The 17,952-nt window shown below is 37.3% G+C and overlaps 1 protein-coding gene across 2 annotated transcripts; it reads right to left on the bottom strand.

Annotated features, from left to right (window-relative positions):
• Positions 1-201: 201 nt before the first annotated feature.
• LOC121865170 (2-aminoethanethiol dioxygenase-like) lies at positions 202-16,756 on the bottom strand. 2 transcript variants are annotated; one of them, XM_042364479.1, is made up of 4 exons: positions 16,525-16,756; positions 12,767-12,901; positions 7,317-7,488; positions 202-1,019 (listed from the first exon to the last, which is right to left on the bottom strand). In XM_042364479.1, exons 1-4 carry the CDS (start codon positions 16,702-16,704, stop codon positions 997-999), a joined length of 510 nt encoding a protein of 169 aa, XP_042220413.1. In that variant the 5' UTR covers positions 16,705-16,756; the 3' UTR covers positions 202-996. The 2 variants fall into 2 exon arrangements, with proteins under 2 accessions (XP_042220413.1, XP_042220412.1); XM_042364478.1 differs by lacking the exon at positions 202-1,019 and having other exon boundaries at positions 6,136-7,488.
• Between the last annotated feature and the right edge of the window lie 1,196 nt (positions 16,757-17,952).

Genomic DNA, 17,952 nt, shown 5'->3' with positions numbered 1-17,952 from the left:
TTCCTTTGCAAAAGCGGGCATTTATGAGCAAATTATTGATATGTTTGAATCTATATCTTGTAGAAGCAACAAAGTTTTGTTTAACCCCTTACTATGAGATGGAACTTCCCCAGCTAAATAAAATCGTCTGGCGGTAGCCAGAATAAAATAGATAAGACGACGTTGTACTGAAGGGATTAATTAGCAATCAAAACAATCAGGAAGTGAGCAACACTTATTTATTGTAATACAAACTGTTAAAAACAAAAATAGCTCTGGGCAGCAGTCCGATATAGAATCAGCAAACCACATAGTTTAATCGTGTCAAACAGTTAGGTTAAATGGATAAAAAATTATTATTATTTTTATTATCAAATGTGCAGTTTGTTATGCAAAGCTGTTAAATATTAAAGTTCTATATCAAGCACTAGACGCGACGGCAACCCTGGACGAAGGTGCAGGAGGAACCCTTGACTACCCACCCATTCCCCCAACCTTCCTCCCTCCACCACCCAATTTCTACTCAGGTAGTCGAATCACTGCAGACAATTTACAGAGTGGAATAATATCATGTCCTCTCATTATGAAGTAAAATCATATTTGTTTGATTTTCTATTATCTGGTTTGCTGTGGGGCAGAAGCAACTCACGTCAGCGTGAGCCAATCACAGAATATATGTCCAGGGTTTGATTCCTGACTAGTGAGGTATTGTTTGTACATGTATCCTCGATATTCACGGGACCCGATATTCCCTAATCTGGCTTATCACGGTATCCTCAATTGCTACCATGTGTTCGCTTACCACTGATCGATCTGGGTTATTGTGGAATTATCACGGGGTCACTGGACAGCGGCGGGTCCGCGAGAGCAACAGCAGTAACAGTAACTGCCAAGAGATGGGAGCATGGCTCGTGGCGCCAGCTTCCAGCGATAGCAATTGTTTCCCTGCTTGTTTTGGTTGGTGTTTGAAGATGGTTTCCTGCTCCTTGTTTGTTTTTGGTGCAATTTTTTAAACTTTTACTTACCCTTCACCATGGCACCTGTGAACAAGAAGAGTGTTAATGTCCCTGATCCAGCTAAGTAATGAAGACGTGTGTATTCTCTGCAGGAAAAGATAGGTAATAAAAAAAAGTAAGTTATGGCGTTACGTTCGCTGCAGTGGGTTGGGAATATGGTGCCAATGAGTCGGCCATACGGTCTGTGTATAAGGTTTGCGCTGATGTGATGAAAGCATTTAGTGAAGCATCCTCAAGATCTGTGAGTCGTATCGTCAAGGTTCAAAAGGACTAATTTCTGCAATCAATGGAGAAGGGGTTATTTTTGTGGATGGATGATTGCTACAAGAAGAAGCTTCCTGTGATGACAAAAAAGCTGTAGAGCAAGGCAAGACACATTTACAATAGTTTGGTTGAATGTTCCGATGTTCCCGACAAGGATAAGCATATTTTTCAAACAAGCAGGGGCTGGCTGAAGAAAGTTTTAGCAAGATACGCTGTAACAAACAAGGTGGTGTCTAATGAAACTGCAACTGCCGAAGCTGCTTGTCGGTACCCACAGGAGTTTCGTCAGGTGATACAGGAAGGTGGATATTTACCTTGCCAAGTGTTTAATGCTGATCGAGCTTTGTTTTGGAAGCGTATGCCTGACAGGACTTACCTTGCCAAAGAAGAGGCAAGGATGCCAGGCTTCGAAGCTGCAAAGGATCACGTGTCTCTTCTTTTCTGCACCAACGCTGCACGTGATTACAAGTGTAAGCCCCTGCTAATACACCGCTCGGCTCGACCTCGTCCCTTCAAGAACATAAGCATGTTAACCCTACCTGTGCACTGGCGTACTAATAAGAAGGGCTGGATGACCAAACCTATTTTTGAGGAATGGTTTATGACTCACTTCCGCACAGAAATGAGGAACTATTGTGCCGAGAAAAACATCGCCTTCAGTTATTCTTCTGTTAGATAACTGCACCGGCCACCCTACAAACCTCAATAATCTTCAAAGTGAAATAAAAGTTATTTATCTATCTCCACAAACTACATTACTGCCGCAGCCTATGAGTCAAGACGTTATGTCTACATTCAAGCTGCTCTATCTGGACCTTACCTTTGAGGCCATCCATAAGGCAATGGATGAGGACGAGGAGCTCACGGTTCAATAGTACTGGAAGAATAAGTTCAACATTCTACATGGTGTTCGGTTTATTGGCAAGGCCTGGACTGCAGTCGGTGAAACATGTCTCTTGAATGGTTGGCGCAAGCTGTTGCCTGACACAGAACCTGACTTTGTTGCGTTTGAACAGGGTCATTTGACTTGGGTCCTGAATAAAGCAAGAGGGTTTTGAAGACCTAGAATCTGCTGACATCATTAACCTTGTGGAAGCTACTGAACAAGAATTACCTGACAGCGATGTTCTTCAGTTAATAGAGGAGTCACCAAATGATCCTGGATTAGAAGAGGAAGATGAGGAATATGTTGAATTCAGCCCTACAATAAGCATGTCAAACCTTGCAAAAATACTGACCCTCCACCAGCAGTTACAGTAAACCCTTGATGACACGGCATTTGATAACTCGGAATTTCATATAACTCGGCATGGATATGGTCTTGGAATGTATTAGTATAACTTGGGCAAAGCCGTGATGTATAAAATCATCTGGCAAAATCTCGGCATAACTGGCCACCTGCATCACCTACCATGCCTGTGTCACCTACCATGCCTCTGTGTCACCTACCATGCCTCTGTGTCACATACCATGCCTCTGTGTCACCTACCATGCCTCTGTCACCTACCCTACCTGTGTCACCTACCATGTATAGTACAGTATCTGTGTCTCCTACTATGATACTTCATTCCTCACCTACAGTGCTGGCAAGTGTTACTTTTTTACATTTAGTAACTACATACTGTATATACAGTAGTCCCTCGATTAACAAACGGTCCAATTAACGAAATTTCGGTTAACGAATTAGCTCCCATTAGGATTTTCAGATCGATTAACGAACAAAACTTAAATTAAAGAAAGCCTTACGAGAAACACGTTTTGTTGTGCGCATCAGCTGATCGGCTGATCGGCCAGTCCACCAATACAGTAATCAGTTCTATGTTTACATTCATTTCCAGTGGAGTAACCATTAAGAAATCTGGTCTCTTGAATATTTCTGCATTTTTTATAATAAAATTATTGGTCATTCTGAAATTTAGTTAACATAGTGATAATATACAGTGCAGAAATTATTATGAAACACGAAGAGGGCATTAGAACCAATGCACTCTGTAAAGAATATGGCATGTCATCATCAACTACAATCAGCTGTTTGAAATGTAAACAAAGCTGCTGGGAATACGGCATACACACCTCAAAGTAAGTTAAAATACAGTATTCTATTGTTTTTTATTTATTATTGTACGGTATACTGTAAAGTACAGTACTATATTTAGTTTATATTTAATGTTTTGTTAATTCTATTACCAGTATACAGTACTTTGTATGTATACTTTTTCTGTGAGTTGGAACCAATTACCCAATATCCCATTGACACACTCCCCACTCTCTTTCCCGCTCAATAGTGAATGAATCGGTTTCACATTTCGGAGGTTCACACCTGAGGGAGAGAGAGGATTGGCAAAGCTAGGTGGTAATGTCAGGAGTGGAGTCAATTGTACCTAAGGTGTTTAATGTTACCACAGAAGGTACCTAAGGTCTTTAATGTTACAACAGTAGGTACCTAAGGTCTTTAATGTTACAACAGTAGGTACCTAAGGTCTTTAATGTTACAACAGTAGGTACCTAAGGTCTTTAATGTTACAACAGTAGGTACCTAAGGTCTTTAATGTTACAACAGTAGGTACCTAAGGTCTTTAATGTTACAACAGTAGGTACCTAAGGTCTTTAATGTTACAACAGTAGGTACCTAAGGTCTTTAATGTTACAACAGTAGGTACCTAAGGTCTTTAATGTTACAACAGTAGGTACCTAAGGTCTTTAATGTTACAACAGTAGGTACCTAAGGTCTTTAATGTTACAACAGTAGGTACCTAAGGTCTTTAATGTTACAACAGTAGGTACCTAAGGTCTTTAATGTTACAACAGTAGGTACCTAAGGTCTTTAATGTTACAACAGTAGGTACCTAAGGTCTTTAATGTTACAACAGAAGGTACCTAAGGTATTTAAAAGGAATTTCCGGCTTCGATGGATGACAAACGAAAAAAATATAATACAGTATTACCCCGCTTTACGCGGTTTCACTTTCAGCGATTCCTCATTTACGCGGTACCTCGCCAGAACCGGACATTCACTTTCTGCGGTGCATCTACTCATATACGCGGGTGAAGTATAATTTTTTATTTAGCTCATAAAATTCATACAAATTACCCGGCCAGAATATAATTTACATTGCTGGAATTCTTACAATATGATGATCATTTTGAATATAAACATCATGGATTTTGCATTAGACATACAAATTTTAGATCTAATGTAATAATTTGGTTTACACAAAGCAAATAATTTATGTTTTGTGCAAAATATTTGAAGTTTACATTCAAAATATTCCCTGACCAGCAAAGAATCCAGAAATGTCAATTATATTATCCTAACTTTAGTCTGAGGTATTTTTTATTACTAAACGTTAAAATCTAGTGTTTTCACCCAAACATTTCTCAGAGAGGTAGGAGCCAGTGAGCTGGGAAGAGGGGGGAGGGTGAGTTGAGTCCATTATTTGAATGGACATTAACCTGGCGACTGTATTTCTCTTAAATATTAATTGTGTGCATACCATCATAAAATTAAGATGTTATTTTTACTACAACATACTGTAGGTATTGTGTCGGAAAAAGTGGAGTTTGGGGGTCGGACCAGTCTCTATTGGAATTAAACCCATATGTTCTGTTGTTCACTTTCCGCGGAACCCCGTGGGTTCAATTGACCGCGTAAATCGGGGTACTACTGTATATGAAAAATTCCGTATGTGGACAGAATCTTATCGCAAATTTCGTAATATTTATGCAGCTATGTATGCCCCCCCCCCCCGCGTGTTCCTTTGGGTAGCCATATGAATGATTGTGGTAAAATATTTTCTCCCAAAATAGGAAATAAATGGCACAAAAGACTTTAGAAATTGATTTCAGGCAACTCCCTTCCTCTCTGGCAAGTGCGGGGAAGTAAACACACCATTAATCAGTAGGTCTGAGGCCTTGTCAAGGAGGGGTGTGCACTCTGCTGTGCTGATCAACTTACCTCACTTGTACTGTTGTACCAGGCTTCTCTCCTCGAATATCACGATGACACGTGATTCAAAACATAAAAGACAACTAAAGGAAGCACGTGCCAAGAGCACTGCTAAATCCAAGAGGAGTAAAAAAGAAAAAGAAAATATCGCTAAGACTGACGACGGTAACAGCTGTCCCACGAGACACCCCGAGGCAGCCCAGCCCAGCCTTCCACCCCTCCCCTCTACCTCATGTGAAGAATATAACTGGAGTTCAGTTGGAGATGTAAAAAAAAAAAAAAATAATAATAAATATTACAGCTAAAATCAACTCAGAATGAGCACGTACAAAGGGGAGAAAAGTTGAGAAACTTTATCAGCCTATATCTCAAAATGAACTTTTCCAACACTCGGAATAGAATTTCTCTGCCAGTTTTTGACTGATTTCAATGAAACAAAAACTCAGCACAGGAAGAACTTTTCCTCAACATAATTCCATCTTCCAATTTTTTCTATCGTGTAAGATATATTTTTGGCTGAATATTTTATCTCAATATTTTGACAAAAATTTTTACCAAACTTAAAAAAATTATATCCTTAAAACCAAAGACAAAAACAAACATATCGCCTTGTAATATTCAATGACAATAATAGATCTCTTTGCAATATGAATTTCAAAGCAAAGTAGAAAAAAGTAAAGGAGAAATACTTCCTTGAAAATTCAGAAAGGAGTGAGAAAGGGTCTAAAGGGTTGAAAAAATTGAAAGGAAAGAAGGGCGTTATGGAGCTAGAATTGATGTACATATGATCCTTAATTGATGTTAGGAATATAACAACAATCGACCAAAATCAAAAGCACCTACACCTTAAAGCCGGAAACTCCCCTTAATGTTACAACAAAGGCTTAAGGCATTTGATGTTACAACAGGAAGTACCTAAGGTGTTTAATGTTACAACAGGAAGTACCTAAGGGTATAATGTTACAACAGGAAGTACTTAAGGTGTTTAATGTTACAACAGGAAGTACCTAAGGTGTTTAATGTTATAACAGTAGGTACCTAAGGTATTTAATGTTACAACAGTAGGTACCTGAGGTGCTTAATGTTACAACAGTAGGTACCTGAGGTGCTTAATGTTACAACAGTAGGTAGCTAAGGTGTTTAATGTTACAACAGTAGGTACCTGAGGTGCTTAATGTTACAACAGTAGGTACCTCAGGCAAACAACTCTGATAAGATCCTTTTTTGAAATAAAGTATAAAATAACAATCCACAATAAATAAGATGAACATAATCATTGTTGTGGGTGTACAATCATCATCTCAGCCAACACACAAACACTACACAGCTGACTAGCGTTAACAGGATTACCAAGATCAGTGGAAAGTCGTACTTTAAAGTTGCCGACATATATATTAATGTAGTTACTGTCTGCTTTATTTTCATTGTAACATTTATGTCCAAAAATTATATGCAGTACGGGACTAGAGAATGTGAGAAGCATGCGTCTATATCAAAACTTTTGTTTGACCAAACCCAGTTTGTGTGGCAATAAGACTTATCACTTCCTGAGATTGCAATATTTTTATCAAGATAAAAAACTGCATAATGTTAGCTTCTAAGATGACATAGAAAGTTGTGCTCCTATTGATATAAAAAATCACCCAAAGTCAATTTGGCCATCATTACAGCTTATAATGGTCAGAGCATTGTATTAATATCTTGGTAAATCCATATCCCTAACAAAACATTTAAATTGGACAGACAACTGTATTACAGTAGAAGAATCACAATCCACTGTTGATTAACTTCATCAGTGTTGTAAAAAATAAAACCATATTTTATCAAGAATTATGTATGATCTTAAGAGCCGTGTTCATCACCATCCTCACTAATTATGGGTCCTTTATATTCTGTCTGATCGCACCAAAAATCACTCGGGGTGGGTACGTTAACGAGCCAAACAAGGTTACTCTCTCTTTGTGAAACTTCCCATCTACTTTCTATCTCTTGATAATAATGACAGTCTCGCTCCAAACCAAAACGTTCGTCCGTTCCGTATGGCGGTGACAAGATATCGAGAAATGCTGCCGGTCCATCTAGAGAATATATTTCATGTATATTTTGCTCACCGGGACAGAGTCGGCATGCAGGATCACTTGCACACACTTTAAGCAGTTGGTGTTTCGTTGCAGGTAAAATGTCAGAGAGAGTTGGGCTACCCATTAGCCCACTTTGTGGTCCTTCTACGGTTGTGTCTCCAATGAAACTATAACTTTGAACTGACACGGCACCATGAACCACCTGAAAAAAAAAAAGATTTTTCACTTAAAAGCAAATACTGTACAATTTTCATTCCTTACAACTACATTACAGTAGAACCTCAATTAATCGGACTAATTGGGGCAGACCCCAGTCCGAAAAATTGAAAGTCCGAGAGAAGCGAATATATAAGACGGGGGGGGGGGGAGAGAGATAACACTGCTTATCTTAACTGTTTAAAGAAAATCAGTTATGTTATGTTATTACTACACTTCAACAACTAAGGTATTTAAGTATATAACAAGGTTATTAAAAGAATATTACATCAACAAGAATTTTTTTTAAATAACTCTCTGGGTTGAAAATCAGACATAAAGTCTGGTTGTCACCGAGATGATTGTTATTTACTGTAGAGTGTTACATGCAAGTAACCACAGATTTTGCTTTATGAATAAAGAGAAAACTGTATACTGTGCAGTACTATAAAGATAAAAATAACAACAAATAATTGTAGGAGTATATTGTATGTGGAAGACGAATGTTTATCTGGGAGCAGCTAGCAGTGGGAAGGGTGGGTAGCATGGATGGGTGGCTCCCTCCCCCTAACTCCCACAAGATTCCTTTAACACTTCTTTACGCAATTCCACCACAGTTCTCATATAATTTAGGATCATTCGGCGCCAGGTACAGTACAGTACAGTTGTGTATTTATCATCACTTAATAAATACTATTGCAGTGTATTTATCACCACTGAATACATACTATTGTAGTGTATTTAGCATCAATACTGAGTATACAGTATTATGCATCTGCATATAGCCTGGTTTATTCATAAACCATTTGTCTAAGTGTACAAGTAGCCAATTTTAGTCATCATATAACACTCAAAGGTAGTAAATAACATTTTTAAGAAGGTATCTTCAGAGCAAATACTATCCAGTGTATTATAGTGACCCCTGTTGTAAGCTGGTCTGTGGGCTCCAGGAATGGTCGAAGAAATGGCTGCTGAGATTCAATGTCACGAAGTGTAAGAGGATGCACCTGGGGCGTACCAACGGTAAGGAGGCGTATCATATGTCCCAACGTGATGAAGAAACTGCACTAGTTGAGACTGTGTGAGAAGGACCTAGGTGTGTATGTTGACAATGAGCTGAAGTTCTCGGGCCATTGTGAGAAGAAGGTAAATCAGGCAAATAAATTATTGGGTCTTATAAGAAGGTCGTTCAGATATCTAGACGGTCCGTCCCTCGTAATGATCTTCAGGAGTGAAGTGCTTCCCCATCTGGAGTACTGTCACCCCATCTGGTCCCCGAGATATGCTAGGGACTGTCAATTGGTTGAAAATGTTCAAAGGAGGGCCACCAGACTGGTGCCTGCACTTCGGCACCTCAGCTACCCTGAGAGATTGGAGCGCCTGAACTTGCCTAGCTTATACTACAGACGGGCAAGGGGTGACTTAGTTGAGGTGTATAAGCATCTCAGGGGGCACTACTCAGTTGAGTGTCCTTACTTGGAGCTGGCGGACGCTCGCCCCACAAGGGGTCACAGCTCAAGATTGAAGAAGCCGCAAGTCCAGAAAACTGTGAGGGCAAACTTTTTCGGAGTGAGGGTTGTAAACTCTTGGAACAATCTACCAGAGAGTGTTGTGATGGCACCGAGTGTGAGCTCTTTCAGACAAGATTTGACCAACACTGGAGCGGGTTCAGGTACATTCAGGAGCCGGTGCATGCCCAGTATTTGCCAACAATGCATGACAGAGACGTGACCGATCGTCCGGGCGGCTAGTGAGCCGATCTTTTGGTGAAGAAGATAAATGAAAAGGAAAAGTAATCGGAGACGTAACCGATCGCCCAAGCGACTAACGAGCCGATCAGTGGCGAAGAGGATAAAAGTAAAAAGAAAGCTCTCACACGAAAGCATCTTGAGTAAATGACCTTCTGATACAATTTATCCTTTTATTTTCAAATCATATTACAAATTACATACAGTATTGTATGTTTTCTCTATTTTTGAAGTTGTTATATTAATCTTGATGAGCAATAAACCAAAGGAGGCCAATCATATGAGAATACAATACTGAATCAATAAATAAATAAACCTGATCCGCCCCAGCCCGCTTTCAGACTCAAGTGTCTTAGTTCTCAGTAGGCCTATAGCAAATTTGATTAGACCACTGAACAGTATTCATTAAATGTTGTTCATTTCATAAGATTTTTTTATTTATCTTCCCCATTTCTTTATTTTTAGCATTTATGGTGACCAGAGCATCTCAGAGACAGAGAAAAGCGAAATCCGATTTATCGAGGTGTGTGCTCTCGTGTGTGTGTACTTGGCAGTTGCCAAGGTAGACTGTTCTTGTAGCTACATCCCCCTAGCTCTCCCCCTACCAGGCCAAGCTGTGTTATTGTTATTTTTCAACTAGTATTTTTGGGTAAATATATGTAATTTATTCTTCTTTTTTTTTTACACTGTAACATGCACACACAATAGTTCATACAGAATGTGCAAAAAAAAATAAATAAAGAAATGGTTCTCATAATGTCAAAAACACAGAGAATAAACACTTATTATGTCCACGAAATATAGCCCATGATGGTGGGAAAGAGCGCACTCATGTTTCCCGTGACCTTAGTGAAACAATTGCCAAATGGCAATGCAGTATTTTTTATTTACTATATTACCTTTATTCATTCCTCACATTTACAGTGGAATACATTAGACCACGAAGGGATAAAGATGCGACACTAATCTGTGTATACTCGAACTTCAATCCTGTGGTTGGTGATGTGATATAGAGTAAAAACCGTGGATACCAAGAATCCGCGGATGGGAAATCTGCGGTTGGCGAGGATGTACTGTACGAATATATATACATATATACTTGTATATATATATATATATATATATATATATATATATATATATATATATATATATATATATATATATATATATATATATATATATATATATATATATATATATATATATATATATATATATAAAAGAAGGAAAACACATTGAGAGGAAAGGCAACTTAACCACCTTGCTACTGTGGACTCCCTGACAATAATCTGGTGAACCACCTCAGCGACCCCGAGAGTGAAGGGCAATAATCCCAACTCGTTTCCTTTGAGTTCTTATTATTTTTTTTCTTCCTTCCATCTTGAGTGGATGATTGTGGACAATTCATATGGCTACAAGTCACACATGGCAGGTCATCGTTGAATAATGAATGAAACTCCATATTTGTATCTAATATCCTCAGACCACCATTAGTGCTTCATGACTGTCCTCTGAGAAACAGAAGATAAGTATGCATTTATTTTCATTTCTTTCAAGCAAATTAATGAGAGGCTGTTGACACTTACTTTTGTTAACAGATAAATAATATTATTGCTATGATTTCATAACAATTTATTATTATATGAAGAATTGTTGTGATGGTTTATATCCAGGAACTTGGTAACCAGATATATAATGGCGTCTTAATTCTTAGATTGCCATGCCGACCATAATGACATGGGTAAGCATACATGTCTTAGATATTATACAAAATAAAAACAAAAAGCCACAAATGTTTAATGTCATTTATGATATCATGTAAGGCATTATTGATAAACCTTTTTCACAGAACATTATTGACAAGTAAGGGTTTACTATAGTCAGAGGTACCAACCCAATCGATACATCAACTGAGTCTGAAGTCTCAAAATTTTTTTTACTGACTGTAGTTAAGGCTGGGAAACATGAATAATTAAATTTGCTCTTGATTACAGTATCTCACACATAAATGATTAAAGTTGTCCTTGTGTATATGATATATGAATGATAAAATTTCCCCTTGTGCATATCACACATGAATGATAAAACATTAGTTAGAATAACTCAGAAGAAGATACGAGAGATAGAGGGTGAAGGAGATGGGCAAGCCTTAATACTTAGGATGAGGTGAACCACCGTAGTCGAATATATCAGGAATATGAATAAACACAGAGTTTAAGTTCTCTCCACATCTGCCAAAAAGTGTGCCACTTCATTGAAGCAATCCTCCACACTCCTTCTCCCACATGGTAGATGAAAGACCCAGTAACTGTTGCCATATGGAGACAACCTCTCCCATAAACAATGACACTGAGCTGATCACCACCACCACCCACACTGTGATGCATTTGTTACTTTGTTTACACTGTAACTGTATTTAGATAAATTATCTATGTAATAAGGTCAAAATATGCTTGTGTGTTATTTATCATAATGCATAAATAAAGGTATACTATTATTAAAATATATGGTACCTTGTTTATTAATAGGTTGGCGGTGTATGGCTGCTAACATACATTTAAATCATTAATTTTACCTCCCAATATTTTTCTTCCACCAGAGTACAAAAATAGTTTGAATAATTTTACTGTTTTGCTTTACCTGAAATCAAAAGATATAACAAAATATTATTTGATAAAATTTTAACTAATTTTTTTATTGCATAAAATGAGCAATCCACAACTCTTTATTTTTATGTTTTATTTGTAGTTTTCCCTTGCTGTCAGATACTGTTTTTCATAAATATTAATGAAAACTTCAAGATTTAGCCTTGATAAAAATGGTAGTAAAAAAGGACTACTGTACGTGTATTTACCATTTTCATATTTTATTGCAGAACTGAAAATCCGTGGGAATGCATCTTAGAAACAATATACTGTATAGTTCAGTCTCCTTCACCAGTGCATTTACAGGGGCTCTTAAGTTTTTGTGCAGTGTGGCAGCCCTGTGTTTGTTTACATTTGACAGAGGAAACTCTCAGTAGTAAACATACTATGGAATAAAAGTAAAACACTATTAAAACAAATATGTGAATGTAATGATTTGTGGAATGTTTATTATGATGAGGCCCTGTAAACGTACTAGTGAAGGGGACTGTACATGTTCAAAGAGTTAAGGGCGAATTAATGAGGTCGAGAGATGTTATGTTAGGTAAAGCTAAAAAAATTATTGTGGATCATGAAGACTGAAGTCATCTCTTATGTGATGGTGTTAAACCTAAAGACTCAACTATGTACAGTACAGTGACTTGTTAAGAAGCATTGAGAGTCAATGTGGAAGCTAAAGATTTACATTTGTGGGCCATTAAAAAATTCTTACCAGAATACCAAACACATATTATTTTGTTTTATGATTCTGTATATCTATTTATGTGATAAAACACAGATAATTACTGAGGCCAGCGATAACAAAGCATCCTACCTAACAAGTGCTCTTCCTGATCTAGTTTACACTCCTGCTGTGTATTAATAAAACTCTCAATATACACTGGAATACCTTCAAGAGGCCATACATTCCCGGATGGTCGTGCAGTGGTAGTCGTACTCCATTCTTCAGGATGAACACACAGATTGTTACGTCACTGTTCTCGTACAACTGCATATAAGTAACAGGAGCTCCGTCCTTGCTGGCCTGTTGACAAAACAATACTGTAACTGATTTCCTTCACATTAATTGATCTACTTCTAAGAAATGCCAATCATAAACACCATGAGCTCAGGTTGGATAATTGACTGATTGATTGTACAGTCCAGTGTATTGTTCACCTGGCGTCATAACAGTTAAAAGTAACGTGAAGCAATACAGTATGTACTCATACTACAGTATGGCATAAATTTATAGCACAGATACACTTACTGGTACAGTATTTAAAACTCTACTTAAAGGAATATAAAACTCTTATTATCTATTGAGGAGACTAGTTTTAATAAGACCCCACTCTCTGGAAAAGAAACATCTGCTAGAAGATCAAGTTGGATAAATTAACTCTGGAGAAATAAAAATAAAAGACAGAAGTATGTGTGCTTCCCGTGCCTTAACTAATAGTGCTCTGGGCTTGGTTGAGTACGTGTGTCATACTGTCCAACTATAGTAGCTATATTACACTACCCAACTATAGTAGCTATAATACATCGCCCAACTATAGTAGCAATATTACATCACCTAACTGTAGTAGCTATATTACACCACTTAACTATAATAGCTATATTACACCACCTAACTATAGTAGCTATATTACAATACCCAACTATAGTAACTATACACCACCCAAGTATAGTAGCTGTATTACACCACCCAAGCGTACGAACTACTCATCCAACCATAGAAGCTATATTATACAGTGAAAACCTGAGGGATGATGTCATGTTCCTGCTGGGTACATGAATATGAAAAATGACTTGTCCGGCCCCTATTCCGGGCTGCCAGGTACTGCTAACCTGCACAGCCTGACAGTACCCCTGCTCGACCAACACTGTGCCCCTGCTCAATCAACAATGTGCCCCTGCTCAACCACATTGTGCTCCTGCTCAACCAACACGGTGCTCCTGCTCAACTAACACTGCTCCTGCTTGACCAACACTGTGTCCCTGCTCAACCAACACTGTGCTACTGCTCAACCAACACTGTACCCCTGCTCAACCAACACTGTGCCCCCCCTCAACTGGCCCACATCTCTAATTAAAATCTGAACAATAGGAAATTTTGTTTTAGGCACACAATAGCCTATTTTGTCTTTTTTTTTTCGTAGTGGATACAGGTACGGCAGCCATGTGTAAAAAATCACACTGGCTATATGTATGGCAGCAGTATTGACAGACTGTGCTGTTATTGGTCAGATTGTGCTGTAGGTTAGGTAACGTTAGGTTAGATTAGTCAGAAAGAAGGTTATCTTAATAAATATCAATGCATAGTCTGCCTACCACTTATGCACATTAGGCTACCATACCAATAGATATCAACGTTTTGCATATGGCTGCCATACCTGTATCCTGTGCCTTTTATTTTTCACTCCCTTAGATAACTTTAGCTTAAGCTGGGTCACCATATATTGGATAAATCATATAAAATAGCAGTTCCTGAAGGATTTGAAGGTATGGAATGGTCACTGTAACAGATCATGTGAAAAAATGGTATTGGATGGACATGGTGGATGAAAGGCCATTACTCAATAGAAAACCATACAAAAAGAGAGGTAATACTGGCATAGATGGCAAACACCAGAAGGAGTTGTTCGACGTCTTTTAATTTTCCCACAGATGTAGTTGAATGATATTATAGTAGCTAGGTAATAGAAATGATATGACAACTTTTTATTTTAATTACTGAATACATATTTTTTTAGTTTTTCTCTATCTACAATCATAGATCAACCGTAGTGGGTAGGGAATGAAGGATGAGGGAAATTGTGGGGTTAAACACAGTGAAAAACTGATCACATGACACTAAAATGATGTCTCTACGTGCTTTCTACACAAAAAAATTAATTATTTACTAAAAATATTCCTCCAAAAATTTTGCCACTGTTGGTGCATGTTTTCGTCTGCTCTGTTTCTTTACGTGCAAAACAACCGACCTGCTCGGTCCGAGTGTACTCTCACATCTACATAAAACGTAAAATTACACCATGTCACTTCAAAAGAGTTTCTTTCATTGGTATCAGATCTCAAAGTAAGCTCTTTCTGTTTAATATGGTGGGGGTCCGGGGGCAGAGGCCCCCAGCTAGAAAATATGGTAAGGTTAGGTATGTTTCTTTGGTTGGTTAGGTCAGGTTTTATTAGGTTCTGTGCATTGTCGTATCATTTTTATTACTTACTATTATCAAAAGATGTGCAATGTTGTACCTGTATCATTTTTATTACTTACTATGGTTAATATTCGTCCATTGGCTGTCCGCAGGTTTCCAATTTTTAAATTTTAGACACAAAGACTATAAAAAAGAAACAAAACTTAAATATAATTTTTATTGCAAATGAATATTAACGGAGTATTTCACAAATTTCGAGGCGTAAATTTCTGTACACGCCATGTTACCCGAGTCATTTCTCTCCTCCTCCCCTCACTTTTCTCGTCCACTCCTCCACCTCTTAGCGACATGGCAACCAATGACCTTCAAGTATTATATCATGTGACTTGGCTGGCCAATCATTTTGAAGCAGCCATTTTGAAGGATCGTGATGGCATGCGAAGGGTGCTCTCTCCCTTATCTAGCTGTTATTCAGCGAGTTTATCAGAACAACAGTGAGGCAATCTAAATATTATAAGATCACAGTGTCCTACCAAGACTGTCCTACATGTGGAAATTGTTTATTTTTAAGAAAAGGCAGAAATTCTTTTGTCTATCCATAAGCATACCAGATTGCCCAGCTGCATCCTCCACCAAAGTAGCAGGTAAGGTCCCCCCAAAATGGTTAGGTTAGGTTAAGTTAGGTTAAGTGAGGTTAGCTTAGGTTAGGATTTTTTTTGGGTGTTTTATGGTGCGTTTTATTTGAACCTGACCGCCATTTTGGTGTAAATTAGTGGTTTCTGTTACAAATTAAAATTTTAATTAAAAAAACCCTGCTAATTTGCACAAGAAATGAAGGTCAGATTTGAGTAAAACACACACTAATACACCAAAAAACAAACAAACTATTTTTTTTATCAAAATCTGAGGGCAGCCAATGGACGAATATTTACCCTTACTATTATCCAAAGAAAATCTGTGGAAAAAATTAATGAAATTGATCAACACATTCTGGTGTCAGCCATCTGCTCCAGAATTACCCACTAAAATGAAAAATTTTAATTCACCATTATTTGTAATTCTTATAAGCGAGGGAATAAGTTGTCTGAAATACAATATTTCTCAAAGAACATATGTGGTATACGTGCAAAAGCATCATCAAGTATTACCAAGAACTTTACCTTAACCAAAAATTTAACGTCTTATGGTAAAGTTGTAGAAAGTGATCATTAACTAAGGATGTAACAAATTTATTACTAGTGAAATATTTCTACGTGTGACAATAGAGTTAGTGTGTGTATAGTGAATATATAACAAGTTAGTGTGTGTATAGTGAATATATAACAAGTTAGTGTGTGTATAGTGAATATATAACAAGTTAGTGTGTGTATAGTGAATATATAACAAGTTAGTGTGTGTATAGTAAATATATAACAAGTTAGTGTGTGTATAGTGAATATATAACAAGTTAGTGTGTGTATAGTGAATATATAACAAGTTAGTGTTATAATATAAGGGGTTAATATCTCACAGTGAAGGCGCCGTGGTCATGCAACAGTCCGAGGTCTAAGTTAATATCCTGGGTCGTCACGGCATTTAACAGATTGTACAGTTGTTCGTAGTGGCTGGTAAATGCTCCTGCTGGTAATTTGGGGTCACGCCGGAACGTCCTCACAGCTAATCTGCCTATATTCTGGATTAAAGAAGTCATTATGGTAGTAACTCTCTCTCTCCACCTCTCACACACAATAATAAATGGGCGTTCATCTATAGCGTTAACAGGAAAAAAAAAACACCTTAATACTTACCAATTAAGGCTTTATGTTGATATTAAACCTAAAATTATTTTATTTGGATTAAAATTAATATCTGATAATTCTATGTCTCGTTTATATTGAGTTATGGTAAAATTTTATATTTGAAATTGCTATGAATGTTTGGTATCAACTGTTCGAATGCTATAGTAACAACTTCGTATACGCTATTAATGCAAAAAAATAAAACAAAATATACTTCACAACCAGTCGATATATTTGAAATTTCATAAAATACCTCCCAAAATTAATATATAATTTAAAGGCAAGTTTAACATAACGTTCATTTATTAAAAAGATTTCACCGTTTCGAAGAGTTTGTTTACTATTTGACATTAAAAACATATTATAAAATAAAAAACTAAATTTAAAACCTTATTTACAATGTATATCATATATAATTTTTTGCTATCGATATTGTGGTAATAGAACATACATAATGTTTGTTTGAGAACATATGTACAAAGTTGGCACTGGGTATGACTACGTGACTCCAACCTCACAAAGTGGTGTCAGTCAACTGGTGATAAAAGATAATTATCCAGAATTGTTTATATTGTTTATCTCGTTTTATTTACCTTGCAAACAAACAAACAAACAAACGGAAATAAAGATAAAACTGTATCAAACATAACAGATAACGATAAAATACATTTAAAATTATTTTCTTATTCGGAATATCAACACTCGAAGACGCGTGTGTTGTCTCAGGACGAGCAACCCAACCAGACTATTAACTACTGTATGGCAGTTTGTAACAGTAGTATACCTTGTGATTGTCAATAGTGGCAATATTATATTGTCATTAATTCATTATCATAAACTTTAATCATTAATAATATTATTTATGTTACTGTCAATACAGTACAGGTATTACTACTGCTACTTTTTTTTAAATGGCCTCCAGCCTCCCCCAATAGCCATTCCTTCGCCACCATTTTATTACCTTAATATTACATATCCTAATACATAAGTAGCTATCCTAACTGTGTTGGCATTCAGTGACTGTAGCCTCACAGTCAATATCTGCAACTGTTGTCGGCTTTAAGGCTGAAGCTCTCGTTCCCTGAGGCAGAGCAAAGCCTGTGGGGTATGGGATGTTTGGTTCACACTCAGGATGAGGTGGAGAAAGGAAACTCACAATG

This window comes from Homarus americanus, unplaced genomic scaffold (assembly GCF_018991925.1).
Source record: "Homarus americanus isolate GMGI-L3 unplaced genomic scaffold, GMGI_Hamer_2.0 scaffold37678, whole genome shotgun sequence".
In the NCBI taxonomy this organism is placed as follows: Eukaryota; Metazoa; Arthropoda; class Malacostraca; order Decapoda; family Nephropidae; genus Homarus; species Homarus americanus.
Note: the sequence above shows the minus strand (reverse complement) of the source record. Positions and strands in the feature narration are given on the sequence as shown.

Coding starts and splice junctions, on each gene's coding strand:
- LOC121865170 (XM_042364478.1), bottom strand. CDS start 16,704: ATGACTTCTTTAATCCAGAATATAGGCAGATTAGCTGTGAGGACGTTC. Junction 12,902..16,524: donor ATGACCACGGCGCCTTCACT/GTGAGATATTAA, acceptor TTTTGTCAACAG/GCCAGCAAGGACGGAGCTCC. Junction 7,489..12,766: donor GAATGTATGGCCTCTTGAAG/GTATTCCAGTGT, acceptor TTTTTTTTTCAG/GTGGTTCATGGTGCCGTGTC.